Source organism: Octodon degus, unplaced genomic scaffold (genome assembly GCF_000260255.1).
Source record: "Octodon degus isolate 3935 unplaced genomic scaffold, OctDeg1.0 scaffold00039, whole genome shotgun sequence".
NCBI classification, from domain to species: domain Eukaryota; kingdom Metazoa; phylum Chordata; class Mammalia; order Rodentia; family Octodontidae; genus Octodon; species Octodon degus.
Genome location: NW_004524615.1, coordinates 538,333 through 551,948, shown reverse-complemented (window position 1 = coordinate 551,948; position 13,616 = coordinate 538,333). Strand labels below are relative to the sequence as shown.

General features: G+C 55.4%; 1 protein-coding gene across 2 annotated transcripts; it reads right to left on the bottom strand.

The window, feature by feature from the left end:
* Positions 1 to 335: 335 nt before the first annotated feature.
* Adprhl1 (ADP-ribosylhydrolase like 1) lies at positions 336 to 13,023 on the bottom strand. Of its 2 annotated transcripts, none has more exons than XM_023715154.1 (7): positions 12,743 to 13,023; positions 8,117 to 8,281; positions 5,528 to 5,653; positions 3,992 to 4,132; positions 2,101 to 2,231; positions 1,662 to 1,818; positions 336 to 604 (listed from the first exon to the last, which is right to left on the bottom strand). In XM_023715154.1, the coding sequence occupies exons 1-7, from the start codon at positions 12,951 to 12,953 to the stop codon at positions 447 to 449; spliced, it is 1,089 nt and encodes a 362-aa protein (XP_023570922.1). In that variant the 5' UTR covers positions 12,954 to 13,023; the 3' UTR covers positions 336 to 446. The 2 variants fall into 2 exon arrangements, with proteins under 2 accessions (XP_023570922.1, XP_004631216.1); XM_004631159.2 differs by having other exon boundaries at positions 338 to 604; positions 1,662 to 1,794; positions 12,743 to 13,022.
* Positions 13,024 to 13,616: the final 593 nt, after the last annotated feature.

The following is a 13,616-nucleotide window of genomic DNA, read 5'->3' as shown; positions in this document are numbered from 1 at the left end:
GGGTCGGGTGCCTCAGCCCTCCAGACCCACATGGAGGAGGCAGAGAGAGCGAGGCAGGTGCTCAGGAGAGACTTGCGGTTAGTGTTGAAGTACGTGAGTAAAGGACATTCATTCATCTGCTCTGGTAACTTATCCTACGTCTGAGAGACCACTCTCCGCGCGCATTTGCAGACCCACGCTCAGCAGGACCAGGAGAACGTGGGAAAGCTCTAGGCTCCAGTGAGATCAGGAAAGAATATTCAGGTAGGCCAAGCGAGTCCTTTATACTGCACGTGGTATTCACTCTTCGCAAGGGGGGATGAACGTGTAATTGCGGCGCCGTGCACCCCCCACCCCACCCCACCCCACCCCACCCCACCCCAGTGGGGCACGGGGTTTCAAGTGCGAGCACGCAGGTGCGTGCATGTGTGGGGCCCAGGGCGCCCCCTAGGGGCCGCGGACGCGCGTTACTTCTCCTCTGTGGACAGGCGGTGCAGGGCGACGCCCAGTTCCTCCAGTCTGGCCCTGTGCTCCAGCTCCTGGTACAGGCTCGCGGGGACGGTGTCCAGGCCATGCAGCAGCCCAAACAGGCAGCCGGCGATCGCTCCCGTTGCGCCACTCTCACCTGTAATGCAGACACAAGTGACTGGGGCTTGAGCTGCCCCAACCCTAGGCAACCCCACTTGGCTGTGCTGTGACACAGCAGGACCCTGCAGAGGAAGTGAAGAGCAGGACCAGGGCCACGCTGCCCCTGACAACACCTGCCTGGCAGCAAACCGACCCACAGCCATGCAGACACATACCAATGCCGTGTGCACATACACACTCACATGCACACACACCAGATCTCACTCCCACATTCACACCACACACCCACACTGAAGTTCTCATTCACACACAACAAGCACACTTGCACAGTACACAAAACTCACGCATGCACAGCCACACTCACAACCACATTCATACACAGTGCACCACTCAACCCACACCCACTCTCAACTCACACACAGCCAGTTCACGTGTACAGTCAAACCCACACCCATTATACACTCACACATTCACAGACTCCCACACCCATCCAGAGACGCTCTGGCACCCCAGCAGGGTCCAGGCCTGCAGCTCGCTGGCTCCCTCCTGGTCCTGTGCCTGCAGCTGCCGCAGTCCCCCAGGCCACCTGGTCCCAAGCCAGCATTCCTCCTCCTCCTCCTCCTCCTTGCCTCAGCCCTGGCTTGCTCCCTCTACCTACCCTCTGCTCTGGACCTCCCACTTGCTGCTCCCCACCCAGGGATGCTGCCCTCTGCAGGAGAAACTGTGAGCCCAGATACCAGCACCGAGGGCTTACCCTACCCTGCCTGCTTGTCCCCACTCTACATCAGCTCCCTGTGGGGGGCACTACCGGGAGAAAACCGGCTTGGAAGCTAAGCTGCCCCACTCAGGACTGCTGCGTGTGAGAGGCTGGACCTTCAAGGGAAGCACCTTCAAGGGAAGCAGCTGCTCTGGAACTGGCAGCACCAAGTGACAAGAGCCCTGTCACCAAATAGTGCCTGGTGGGATTTGCAGATCCCAAGGCAGAAAGGTAGCTGGGCACCCACGGGAGGCACCATGGTGAGAGCCTTGCAGTGGGAGCTGGGCTGGCGCTGCCCCTGCCTATCCAAGGCGCTCCAGGGTGGAGGACACCTCACCTCTGTGGAACATGGCCCGGTGGCAAAGCTCGGTCCAGCTGTTCCCTGCTGCGAGGAGAGCATCATAGGCAATCATGGGTGCATCGTGGCCCCGTCGTCCCCCTCGGCCTTCTGAGCTCCACTTCTTGTAAATCTGGAGAGAGCCCAGGTCAGACTGCTGTCTCAAGCAGCACACATTGGTGCAGGCAGTCCAAATTTGGGGTCCCTCTGCAGCTGCTGTCTACCTATCTGTCCATCCATCCATCCAGGCCCCATCCATCCACCTGTCCATTTTTATGGGTGCCCACCTCTCCATCCCTCCCCTCACCCTGGGATGCTGGCTCTCCACAGGAGCACCCAGGACCTGAACAGCAGCACCACCCATCCCTCCAGCCATCCATGCCCGCATCCACCTGTCTGTTCTCTACCCACTTTGCCACTGACTGTGGGCATGACTCACCTTGTCCCTCTCCTCTGCATTGCCATAGTTGTCAGGAAAGTGGGCTTTATTTTCTGTGTCATCACTGATTTTTCTCTCCTCCAGATAGAACTGCCACTTAGCTTCGAAGTAAAACCAGTGCTCCTGGTACTCTAGACGCAAGCACAGATGAGGGGCTGAGGGCATGTCGTGGGTGCCTAGGCAAGCGTGGAGGGGTGTGCCCAGGGCATACCTCTAGGGTGGCCACCCTGGGCTGCAGGGAGAAGGTGGAGATGACGTGATCCGGCCTGGAGCCAAACAGGGCTGCACTGCTCTAGTGCTTTCTTGGAGAAAGCCCGAGCATTATTTTCACTAATTTAATATGATGTCTCTGCACCAGGGACAGGAAGCCCATGCTCTTAATTAATAGCTTCTGCTCAAGCCCCGGAAACACATGGCAACCCTTGGTGGCTCTGTTGGCAAGGAGGACACACCGTGTGGCACCTTCTGAGCTCCCAAGCCTCAGTCTAGGCCTGGCTGCCCTGACCTTGAGGGATCCAGGCATAACGGACATGCCTGCAGACCAAGTCAGAACTGGGGACAGTGTGGGAGGGGCCCGAGGGCTCTCGGGCAGCACTGGACTTGCACACCTCAACCATGAGACCCACAGGAGTCATGCCTGGACCCAGGACCTGGGCAGTGTGGGCTCACAGCACCCTAGGGCCAGGCTGTGGCCAGATGGCTCTGTCAATAGCTGTGCAAAGCCCAGGCCAGCAGAGGGACTCTGGTCCTTCTGTCCTGGGGACCAGGAATGGCCCAGGGGCTCCAGGGGTGGCAGATCATACTGCCTTGTGCTGGCTGGGAGGGCTGGGCTGGGTGTCCCTGTCGGAGGACTCAGGAGTCCAGTAATAAATCTGACACCAGCAGACCATCCCTGGTGTGACCTTCAGAGCCATCCCTGGCTGGCATACATTTCAGTCCCCCATAGCAAGGTATGGTCCCCAGGTCAGCCAGCCAGGGGGGTCCACTCTGGACTGTCCTACAGAACATTCTGAGTAGGGCACTCATTTCCCCCTGCAGGGCCCTCACTGACCCAGACCTGCCCTACTGCAAGGTCAGGACTTCATTGCACCCTACCACACTGGTGGGACATCTGTGCCACCTGGGATGCATTAACCAGGCAAAGGACGTAAAGCCTTGCACTGTGGCTGGGTCCTGCAGTAGGGCTCATGATGGCCAAGCTCAGGGGAGGGTCAGTCCTGAGAGAGGCTGGTGGCTACCATAGGCCCAGCATCCTCCAGGACTGTGACCAGGTACATGTCAATGCAAGTGTGACCTCCTAAATCTGTTCCTGGAGGCTCCTCCCCTCCTGGAGATGAGGGCCCTTCCTGGGGGTAAAAGGACCTGCCAGAAGTATCAGCCCGGAGAGCACCCCAGAATCCCGGCCGACCAGTGGCCCTACATCTAGCTGCCCCATGGCTTCCTCAGCAGGGCCTCATGACATCCACTCCCCCAAATCTTAGGGTCGGACTCCTGGTACCTCTGCTTGACAAGCTGCTTAGCACGTTACTGGTGTCGGGGTGGCAGGCTTTGGGTAAGTGGGGAGCAGAAGCCCATTGTGGACATGGATCTCTGGCGTGTGGCAGGAACACAACCCCCCAGGCTGGGCAGAGGCAAGGAGAGCAGTATAGGGTGCAGGTGGTCCCCCCTCCCTGGAGGACGTGCCTCCTCCTGTCCCCTCTTGCCCTGACAACAGCGGCCAGTGTGGGAACTCAGGCAGGAAGCAGCTCCTCCTCACTGCTGCAGTCAGAGGCAGAGCCTGGAGGAGCTCTGATTCCACATACACCAGTGCTGCTCTGATCCCACATATACCAGTGCTTCCTCTTGCCGTGAGGAAGGCCCAGCGCCCGTGCCTGGGCCCAGCTCTGCTCACCTGCCAGGTGCCGGATGGTCCTCTTGCAGTACTCCTCGGCCAACGGAATGGCCTTCAGCATGTCTCTCCCCCACTGCACCAGCGGTTTTCCTTGCACCGCGTAGGATGCAAACAGGGCTGTGCACAGGGACCCGAGGAAGCCTGGAGCACAGGGCAGAGACGGCTCTGTCACCTGCCTCATGCGCAGCATGCACCGTGCATGACCCAGCCTTGCACCCTTGGTCCATTCAGGGCCGTGTCGGCTCTGCATTGGACCCTGCCAGGTAAGAACTGGGCAGCCACTTGGCACAGCTGTTTCATGGAGAATGGCTGCCCACATGGCTCTCCTCTCCCTCACCCCTGGGGCAGGATGACCCCACAGGACAGCTGAGCACCCCAGCGGTGTTCACCTGTGCACTGTGTCCCTAGCCTCCTCCTGGACCTGGCTAGCATTCAGGGACACAGATACTCAAAGTCACAGACATTGTGATGCCTTCTGCTAAGGTGGCTCCCACTGGAAAGGGGAGCAGAGAGGGGGCTTTTCCAAGTGTGTCTGCACAGACTATGTCTGAACACCCTCAGGCCTGGCCCAGCATAGGTGGGTCTTGCTCAAGCAAGTGGGTGAAGGAGTTTTCAAGTCTGAGCTGAGACACACTGGTGAGCAAAGCTTTGGAAGCTTGGGTTCAGAAGACAGACGCCTGTGGCCTGATGCTGTGTTAGCCGAGCGCTTCAGGGCCTGGAGGTCTGATTTCAGTTTGGCTGAGTGACTGAGCCCCTCGGTCTGCAGGTGCCCCACTCAAGCTGCTTTCCAGCCACCCAGACCTGGCCCATGGCCGATGTAGAAGCTTAGGGTGGGGGGACGCGGCCTGGCACTCTTAGGTGAGAGTAGTACATACATGCTGTGCAGTCAGGGCTACTCTCACCCGCGCTTGGGGCACTAGCTGGAGGGACAGGGGAGTAGCTTTGGCCGCACCATCCCTGGAAAGGTGACCTTAGAGGTTTCTGCGATAGCAGGCTGGAGGTAGGAGGGAGCAACTTGGAACCTCCTCATACCTCCTGGGTCAATACCCAGGGTCACATTCTGGGCTGGGCAGCTGCAACCTGTTCTTCATGAGGACATGTCCCTCTGAGTGACGCATGGTGGTGGAGTAATCCCACAGCACCAGCCTCGCCCCTTGAATCATGCAGGAGACTATGTCCCCACCTCAGCTCCCTGGGGGGTATGACTGCCATTACCACTGACACTGGGACAGGTGTGGAGACCGAGGCTTGGCTGGGTTCTGCCTACCTCCCAGAACCACAAGGTGGAGGGCTGCACCTGGCCCCACTCAGCCTGCAGTCCAGTCAGGGCTGCGACCTGTGCTTCTCCTCCCTTTGCTCTGACAGGGAGGGTATCAGAACCCACGTGAATCTTGTCCTTGTACTTTCTTCAGTGTCACCTGCTTAACGCCTCATGGACAGTGGGCCTGAGGCAAAGCTGAAGACTGAGAAATGACCCCATTTTGTTCTGGGCTGGCCTGACACCATAGGCTGGAAAAGACAGCAGTGCCAGCGCACCTGTGGGGTGGTTGTGGGTCATCCGGCCGCACTCAATGCTGACCTCCACCAGGGTCTCCAGCCGTTCTGGCTTCCAGTACCGCATGCCGATGCACATGGCTTTGGTGGCTGCTCCGAACCCCGAGCCTATGTGGGAGAGCACCCAGATTCAGACTGCATTCCAAAGCCCCACCCCTGGCAATCAGCATTCCCAAGTAACTTCGAAGGCACAAAAATGTAAGTAACAACACATCCATCAGAAGTTCATTTAGATGAGGACACTGGCCAACTATCACATGGAAGACATTAAATAGATCAGGTTCCACCCATGTCAAAGGCTGTGTAGCTACTAAAACCAGATTTTGTGGGCTGGGACAGATACAAAATGGGCTCCTCCTCGGGAAGACAGAAAAGTGGGCATGTGCCCACTGCTTACTCTCAGCCAGATTGGACTTTTCTTTCTAGAGTCAGCTTCACTGGGTTCCAGTTGGCTCACAGGTGGACACTTGCTCAGGAGTGCCTAGGCTGTAGGGTGACGTGTGTATAACTCTTTGAGGTACTTCCCTTGTCCCCAAAGTGCCTGGGCCACCTTTTGCCCCCTCATCAACTGCTCCATGTCTCACAGCTTAGCCAGCCATCCTTTTCTGTCAGCCGCTCTGACAGGGATGGGGTGGCTCCTTGCTGCAGTTCACCTTCACTTTCCTAATGCTCACTGCAGCTGAGCAGTTTCTGTGGCTGCTGATCTGCATCATCTCTGGTGACGTAGCTGAACCTCTTGGCCACTGTGGCTGGGTGGCCTGAGGTCTGACTGGATGAGCCCGATTCTCCCCAGCCACCCTCCATCCTCCCTGGAGTCTCTGAGGCAGGAAGCTGAGGCACAGAAGAGAAGTTAAGCACATGGGGCTCCACCCCATGTCAGAAGCTAAAACAGGCTCAGAATATGCCCCCGCGCTCTGGAGGAGCTGTGGTCTCTTCTGCGAGTTTGGAAGGGTCTCCAGGTATCTTCTCTGGGGTTCTTTGGAGGACGCAGCACTTTGGGCCTCCTGCATCTTCACAAGGGAGCTCTGGTGTTGTGTCCACTCCATCCATGCTGTTGGGCTTACTTGCATGTAACTGGTGATAGCATCCCCCTTTTCCTCTCAGTTTTGTAGGCTGCAGTGGCCTTACCTTCATGTCTGCCAGTGGTAACCCCATCCTCTTTTTCTGTTTTTCCCTTTTGCTGTTGGTCTCCATTATCTCACCTACTTCTTTTGAGTTTAATTTGCTCTTGAATATCTAGTTTCTTAAAGTGAAAGTGTTATTTTATTTATTTATTTATTTATTTATTTATTTATTTATTTTGGTGGAACTGGGGATTGAACTCAGGTCCTTGAGTTTGCCAGGGAAGCACTTCCGGAAGTGCTAATGTTGAAACCTCTGCCTATGGATTTGCCTGCTCCTCTGTAGCACCATAAGCTTGCATCATGTATTTCGAAGGTATGTGGACATGTCGGCGTGTTATATGCCCCAGCAGACGGCATGACGGCCCACCCTGAGTCACAGGGATGCTTCCCTCTATTCCCGGGAATATTCTTTGCTTCAGTTACTCTGGCTTGTGCTTATCTGCTGGCTTGCTGGTGTTGCTTGGGAGTGGAGCTAGGGCCTCTGCCTGCTGGGTACGCGTCACACCTGGGCTGTCCCCGGCCTGTGATTCTCCTGGGTGGCATGGAATTGTACACCCTTCCCATCTTTCCACTGTCTATCTACAGGGAGGGATTGGTTTCTTGGTCCAGCCCATGGGCGATTACCTGGACTCTTCAGACCTTTTCCACTTGATGCTACTTGACTTGGCTGGGTTTACTGTAAATGCTCCGCGTGCATCCTCTCTGAACATAGTGGGGTGGAGCCAGGCACCTGGTTGGCTCTGCTTTCTTTCCCAGTCTGTACAGAGGGCCATCTGCGTCTCAGCACGTAGACCCCTCGCCCCTCTCTGTAGTGGCAGAGGGTTGCACTGTGCGCTGCGGCACGATCGGCCTCCCTCTCCTTCTGGGGCTGTGAGGACCACCCGGGAACTGCTGGCACACATGAAGCAAGTGCGTCCTTGGACACTTGCCTCTGCTTATCGCTTCTGAGCATCCTCCTTCATGGGTCCTGAGTCTCCTGGGGGACAGCTGAGGGGAACAGAGGGCTTCCAGTCCACCATCCTAACTGACAGTGCCAGTGGCTTTTCTCGGGAGGCTGTCCCTTGCACCGACTCCCAGGCAGCTTGAGTGCTTCTGGCGACCACAGGCCTTCAGGCTGGTGGGCAGTCCACACCTGCCCTGCTGCCTCCTACTCACCCAGGACTTGCCCTCTTCCCACCTGGCTGGCAGTACTGCAGCCCGTCCCACCCGAGGGTCTGGCCCTCCTGTGAGCACCTGCTGTCCCCAGGGGCACTGACAGCCCTGGCTATACCTGCCGGCCCTACTTACCCCAAGGAGCCATAGAATGGGTCTGGCTGCTTCCATGCACCCCCAGAATAGCTGTGTGGAAGCCATTCCTGAAAGTGGACCAGGAATGGAGGACAAAGCCCCAGGGGAAGGAGGTTACCACACGGCAGGTGCCCAGCTTGGGATGAGAAAAGCTCCTGACCCTTTTCACTGAAGGGTGTGTGCCAGGCCAGCAGGTAGTTATGTGGCTTCAGCTGTGAGCAGCCCTCCACAGTGGCTGGGTCAGGACGGTGCTCTGGAAGTTTCTCAATGATCTCCACGTAGCACCTCACCATCTCACGGTACAGGTCATCCAGGCACCAGTAGTCTGGGGAGGAGAAAGAGGGGACAGACACCAGTGTGGACAGCAGCCCTGCTCTGTGGCACAGACCATCTGTGCCTCCAGGGCAGTGGAGACAGAGGCCACTCAGAGACACAGCCCTGGCTGACAACCCACTTCCGACTTCACTGGATGCCAGACACAAAAGGGCTGCATTCCTGTCCTGTTCCACAAGACAGTCTGGGACTGATGCCTCTGTGCCTGTCAGGGCCACTGTGTGAGCCCCAGCTGACCTGGCTTGGCTGGGACGAGGTCAGGCCTTGTCTGTCCCCAGCTTGCAACTCTGTTGGCTTCAGCGAAGCCGGAGGCTCTGCAGTGCCGCTCTGTCAAGTTGTTTCCTGGACCCACACGAGGCAAAAGTCTGGGGACAAGTACAGTACTATACACCCAGGATCATGGGTGTAGGGGACAAGGAGACAGCCCACAGCGGTAGCTGCCTGTGGCCCACATTGTCCCTGAACTGCGGTGTTGAGGGAGGCCAACTATGAAGGCCAAGATTGGGTCCTAATTTCTCATGTTTTCTCAGAAAAGGCTCAGGGAGGTGATGTCTTCCTACAGTAAGAACTCCGGCTGGGACATTGGTCCACAGCAGGGTGGACAGCACACGTGGCTGACACTGGAGCCCACAGGCCTGACCACTCTCAGAATAGCTGTATAGGAGGGAATCTGGGGCTGTAGAGGTCTAGGGGGTGCTGTGCACAGTCCTTGTAACAGCTAGTGGCATGACATCACTCCCAGCCAAAGTGCCACTCAGGGAGGCCAGTGCGCTCATGGGAGGTGGCCTCTACCCTTGTTTCTTTGTGATGCCCTGCCTTGGGGGTGGGGGTGGGAGAGGAGAAGGTGATGAGGAGGGAAGGAAAAGGTATAGACTGAAAGCCTGGCTCAGAGAACCAGAGCCAGAGTTCCAGAGATAGCGGATAGCCCTCTGAGAGGGACAGCACAGACAGTATCCGCAGGACAGCACAGCTGGGAGTCCAGAGGAAGATCAGCCTGGCCCAATGGGCAGAGCCTTGTGTGTGGCTCCACAGTCCCCCTGATCTCACCAATCCTGGGAGGCAGGAGAAGGGTGCTAAGGGCAGGTGGTAGGGGATGAAGGATGTGCCCCAGGGCAACAGGGCCACATCTTATGTGTACAGGAGTCGGGCCTGGAGCTTGGGTTTGGACTTTGCCTGCTGCCTGCCTGCCCACCCTATGCAGCTCTCCTCATCCATGGCCAGCTTATAAAAGGCCTACTTCCCTCCGTTTGGCTTGCCCACTTGCCTACCAAGTCCTTAAACCAGATACCAGGAAACCCGAGTATGTACCTTGAACTTTTTAAAGCAATAGACAAACAAAGCCCAAAATACAGTGGCATCAAGGAGCCTTGACTTTTCAGGTTATAATCTGACTAGAGGAGTCAGGTGTATAGTTCAGTGGCACAAGTGCCTGCCTGGCAAGCTCAAGGTCCTGAGTTCAATTCCTAGTAAAAAAAAAAAAAAAAAAAATCCGACTAGAAGCATATTCTCCAGGGGCAGATTCCTGGGGCTTCTCTGTGTGGTAGCTACTCTACCTCACAACCTTCTTCCCCACAGCTGGCCTAGGGGAAGCACCCTGTTAGCTACAGTCTTGACAGAAAAGACAAACACCTGGTGCAGCTTCCCTGGCGTGAGTCAAAGGGCTCCACATTTTCCTCTCTGCTCTGAGCTAGTGATGAAAATCGAATGGGCAGGTGGTCAGGAACATGCTAGGCTCCAATACACAAGAAGACCAAGGACACTGAGGAACAAGGAAGGGACCATTACTGCACCCTTATATGGCCTTCCCTAAGCTGCCACATGCCACGCACGTAAGGTGAGACTTTCACATCATGCTACCTTGAAGCTAGGGGGCCGCAGGAATCTGTCCTGCTCCGCCCAGCACTTTTCCCTCACACTGTCCTGGGAGGGACAGCACTGTCCTGATTCTCGATGCTCCCCATTCTCTAGGGCCCCTCCCCAAGATAACACCAGAATGCAGACAGGACAGGCTGGCACCTGCAGCCCTGCACAGTTTGCCTAATTGTCATTATCACGGGTCCAAGACCCCCGTAATGTGCTACAATTTATCATTTTAAGAAAAAAATTGGGCTGGAGAGATGGCTCAGTGGTCTAAAGCACCTACTCAGAACAAGCTAAGCTAAGCAAAAGCATAGGGACCTCGGTTCAATCCCCCAGCACCACATGCCAGCCAGCCCCGCCCCGCCCCCGGGTGGGCTGAGCTGGCCACACACACACACAATAAATAAATGTAATACATAAATAATAAAAAAAAAAAAAGAAAAAAATTGAGCTGTGTGAAAACTAAGTTTAGATGGAATTTCACTTTGAAATTTAGAGTTGGAAACCATAGGCTTGGTTTAGTTTCTGAAGCCATCAATGAAGGGGCGTGCCTGACACTATTTTCTGGTGACTCACTACTGAGAGGCCAGTGCCGGGCCCCACTCTGACCACCACCTTCATCCTGGCCATTGTCACCATCACCAGCCTGCTTCCTCCCTGAAAACAAAGCTGTGAGGTGCTCCCCACTTGAGTGTCTTGCTGACCCAGTCTCTGTACCAGCCAGCCCCACCTATGCCAGCGCTTCCCAGGCTGACCACATGGCCAGACCCAGAATGGCTGCCTAACCACTCCAACCAGCACAGACGGGCACATGAAGGATCTTTGTGCAGTCTGTGGTGGGTGTTTGCACAAGACGCCAGGCAGAAACAGGCTCCGAGAGCAAGCGAATGGTATAGCGAATGAATGAGAAGCAGCCTTGTTTCCAAAGACATGCCTGTGAGCAGTGCTTAGCTGGGAGGTGGGCGCACCTTTGAGTTCTGGATACTGCTTTAATACTGTTGCCCACAGAGGTGCAAAAGCCTGCATGAAAATACCAGGGGCTTCACTACCTCAGCAGCCATGACACCTTATCTCATTGAGGTGCTTCGGCACTCCCGCTAGTTATTTTGGGACAGGTCAAGAGCATTCCTACACAATGACTACAGAAGCAGGAAATATTTGGATTTCGCAAGTGTGTGCTTCATCACTTTAACAAGCTGTGACACTTTATCTTATGGACATGTTTCAGGGCTCTCCACAGTTATTTAGGGACTAGTGGGGAGCATTCCTACACAACGACCGCAGAGCTAAATTGAGCCTATTCATGCAGACAAATGGAATGGCAAAGTGGATGTAGGTGAAACCCCCCTGACTTCACGGCTGCCGTCAGGTCTTAATTCTGCAGGGCGCATGATGCGCAGGAAAACTGAGACATGTTCACGAGCCAACTGTCTCTTTGAAACTCATGTGAATGCTTATTGATCCCAAGACCAATCTTCTCCTTACAGAAGGTTAAGAAATTATTCACACATCTGACCTTGCAGCACTTTCTTAAAACACATCGGTGTACAGTGTCCAAACTCAATCACTTTGGCAGGTATTTTGATGTATGTTGTGGGGAATCATGATTATTTTATCATTGTTTCTTTAAAGGCCCCATTGCAGCTGAGTGATGAATCTATAGCAGAACTTTTAACTTTCATCCTTGTAAGCTACGTGCAAAAAGTAGACATTGCCAGATGGTTGTAGGGAGCAGCTGGTTATGTCTTAGAGATGCCATTTCTCCCCATCCCAATACCTCGTCTGAAGTCCCTTGTACCTACACTTATTTTGAGCTCTGACCACAGACACTAGGCAATCTTTATTTTTAATTTTACCCAGAAGTACTGTTTCTGACAATACCAATGGCACTGGACTCTTTGGAACAAGACAGTCTTCTAACAATGCCTGCTGTACTCACACCCGAGACAGAGACAGCTGTGACCTAATGCCATGCTCCTATTTCCAGACCCTTCCTCATGTCAAAGTCAAATATAAACTTTGCACTGGCCCTCTCGGCCTCCCTCACAGCGCCTCAGTGAATGCTGAACTGCTCTCTACCCCTGCCTTAATGGTAACTTTTCCTGCCTGCGGCAGCAGCCCATTGCATGCTGCACTCTGTGAGCAGTTTGCTGGAATGTGACACAAGGTCCAAACAGAATCATCCTAATGGGTTCAAGCCCACATTTGTGTTCTTCCACAATGAACTCAGGGCTAGTAGCTCAGCCCCACATGGCCAGTCCCCTCTAAACAGCTAAGAAGCTGCTCCACAGCTGGTGAGCCACAGCGCAGGCTTGGCTCACTCTCCACAAGTGCTAGCCACAGCTTGTAAGTTGAATCTTATTATCTACAGATGGTAACACCGCCCCTCAAAGCACCACTGCAGCAGTAACTGACCTGCTGCCTGGCTGATCTGCTGAGGGACACTGGGAGTATTAAGTTGCCACTTTCGGCAGTGGCATCAGGTAACACACAGCTCACGGATGGAGCTTCCAAGCTGCACGGGCTCACTGTGAGCTGGAGCAGCCAAGCACCCCACCCTAAGCACAGCTGGCAAAGCAACAGGGAGCCCAACCTGTGGTAAGGGCCTCGGCGGTCGCCATGTGCATGACGGTGTTGTCACTCACTGGCCACTTTCCTGGAGACAGCACGAGGTGGTCCAGCCCCCCAACCTTCTGGAGCTGCTCCTGGATGGAGCCTGAAGCACTGTTCTCCCTGCAGACGCTCCCGTAGCCAAGCACGTCGCCAACACTTGCCAGCAGCATGGCCGCTTTGAACTTCTCCATCTCAGGAGGCGCCTCCTCTGGCCCGCAGCGCGGTGTCCTCCCCTCCCTGCCCTCAGCCTCCCTGCTGACATTTATACTGGTCATCGTATCACTGTCCAGCGTTCTCCAAGTGGCCAGGCGCTCCCGTCCTGTCTCTGAGGTGGCACCAATGAGAAGAGGCTCTGACCCCACCCACCACGTGGGCAGCTGCTGGGTGCCAGCTCCACTGGATCCTGTCACCGTCACCTCACTGCTTCAGGGGCTGAGGCCCAGGGGCCTCTGCAGGGCACCCATGGGCGGGGCTGAGCGCCACAGGTGGAAACCTGAGCAGCTCACAGGCTCGTCGTCTACCCGGAGGCGACCTCTGCCTGTCTGCTCTATCAGTCCTGGGACACCTTGCTGCTGTCACTCCTTTGCTTCTTCTAGAGTTTCAAAGAAATGCACCATACTACTTTGCTATGTAGTAAAATTTTCCAGAAATCCTGTATTTGCCATTTTGTGTCAGTTTCTTTAGGAAATCTGTCTTCTGAATGTGTGACAGCCTTAAAGGTGCAGCGTGAAGAGAAGGTGCTCTCCGCTCCTCACGAAGGTTTCTGACACTTCCCCCTCTGCTGCTCTGCACTGGACCTTGGGTTTGTATTTTTTTCCAGGACCGAGGATTGAACTCAGGCCCTAGCACTTGCC